The following is a 2,183-nucleotide window of genomic DNA, read 5'->3' as shown; positions in this document are numbered from 1 at the left end:
CTTGAATTGTAATATCCTAGACCGGGCCCTGTCATGTCTGTCGCTCTTTGCTCTCTCTCTATATACAAAAAAAAAAAAACTTCGCTGCCTGGGTGCGTATCATGAGCGCTCAAATTAAAGGCAAAACGACAGTCTCACTATAACTATAATAGTCAAAAGTGGGTGCAACCTTTCACCCTTACCCTTTATTTAGCTCCGAACAGAGCTCCATTGTATGCTCCATCGTGAGCCGGATATACGTCAAACTACACCGTCTTGGATATTACAATACACGTCTTTGGGTTTCACCAGGGTATGCAAATTTAAAGCACCAAGTACAAACGATCAACAATAATACCCGCTATTTGTGGTTACGTTGATGGAAAGTCAATGCTGTGCCCCCGGCAGGCCTACTCTTGTTAAATATTCCACGCAGTCAACGACGCTGAATTCTTCATTAACTATGCTGGTCACAAATTAAAAATATATCGATTTCCATCTTGTGCATCTAATTTTTTTGTACATTTTATTCGGTAGAATTAGACGTGAGGGTCTAAAAATGGCTCAGCTGTAATTAAAAATGTCTCAGCGGGTAGGCTGCACGTGGACTTGATGAGCTGCAGTAATTATGTTTCTTTTGCCAACTGTATAATTTTCTCCACAGCGAGAAGTCCGACCAAACCAGTCAAATAGAAACATAATTATTATTCCAACAGCAACTTTGTTTAAACACCAAGCCAACGCTTCAACCCCTGCCCTTCCCACCCCATCCCACCCTACCAAAACCCCGACCCACCCCCTACATTATGCGCTTTTGTGCATGACGTCACAGTGATCCACTTTGGCCTTACATCAAGTAAATTCCGGATTGGGAGGAGGCTCCTATGTTTACTTTTACCGACCACCATAATAAGACGAGACCCCTGCTGTTATATATCCCAAGGACAGTATTGTGAGCAAACTCTCTCATGTCCAACAACTCCCTGTATTCGGAATTCAAAATCGTATATGTTTAAATTAACGCCCCTTTACACATTGTAAGATAATTAATTTGGTTATAATTTTAAAAGCGGTTCCTCTAAATGTAACGTTCATGAACTCCGGCCAATAGAACCGAGCCATTTTAGAATCTAGGTGATGGAAAAAATGGTGAAATCACTATTAGGTTATTTAAGACCTCCAACTTTAACGTCCTTCTCCGAAAACGAGAAATGTGTGTAAAGTGTCTTTCCCATGGACACAATGTCGGACCGAGCTGACGCTCGAACCCCCGAACCTGCATTCTCACGATTACAGGTCCGGTAGCCTAACCACACTAGGCTACCAACGCCACTCAAATGAGGGGAGAGTTTGGCTTTCTGGGTTACTCAGAAAGCCTTGGTGGAGAGTTGAAAATTTTCCAACACAACCAAAGTGGGGTCAATGTATAGCTTCAGCGTTTTATGTCATATAACAGGTGTAATAAAATGTATTCCAAAAATTGTTGTACATTGAACGGACCAATAGGCATCAAACGTTGATTTCAATTTCATTTTATTGTGAAGCACCTAGAGCCATCATTATTATTATTATCATTATTATCTTTATCATTATCATTATCATTATCATTATTACTATTATTATTATATGATTATTATTATTATTATAAGTTTTATTATTATTCAGGGTCATCCTCTCCCTAGTCCATCATGATACTAACTGAGCTAATGGTACGCCAACTACTCACTGTATGTGGTCTTTGTCTCCCATGACGTGGAATAGTGACTTGTGGTCCATGAAGTTCAAGGTCAGAGGGTTGTTTGAGATGTACAGATGGGTCAAGGTCTTTGGCAGCAGCAGTTCGTTCAGCTGATTGGACGCGACGTTGAGGGAGCGGACCTGGGGACGATGGCGGGGAAACCGGAGTGAAACGTCTGCTAGTGCTGGTGTTGTACTGGTATGTTCAGTTCTTGAAGGACCCTTTAATCTCAACACAAACACACTTTATACACACATGTACACATTAGCACACACATACACACACATATACACACACACACACACACACATATATACACCCCCTTCTCCCTTACACACACACTCATACATACATACACACACACAGACATACGTACACATACATGCTGGTTTACACATACTGATATGTTTGTGTATGTTTGGAAAAGCAGGGAAGGGGAGAAAAATATTCAAATTCGGTGTAAATA

General features: G+C 40.9%; 1 protein-coding gene across 1 annotated transcript in view; it reads right to left on the bottom strand.

The window, feature by feature from the left end:
• LOC101845747 (leucine-rich repeat protein soc-2) overlaps positions 1-2,183 on the bottom strand; it is a gene marked incomplete at its 5' end in the record, with an annotated part of 45,855 nt that overhangs the window by 38,669 nt on the left and 5,003 nt on the right. The window contains 1 exon segment of the mRNA XM_013090658.2: positions 1,706-1,857. Within this exon segment, the coding sequence (XP_012946112.1) occupies positions 1,706-1,857 (152 nt within the window).

The sequence above is a fragment of the Aplysia californica genome, unplaced genomic scaffold, assembly GCF_000002075.1.
Source record: "Aplysia californica isolate F4 #8 unplaced genomic scaffold, AplCal3.0 scaffold01397, whole genome shotgun sequence".
NCBI classification, from domain to species: Eukaryota; Metazoa; Mollusca; class Gastropoda; order Aplysiida; family Aplysiidae; genus Aplysia; species Aplysia californica.
The sequence above is the reverse complement of the archived record's forward strand: the minus strand, read 5'-3'. Positions and strand labels throughout refer to the sequence as shown.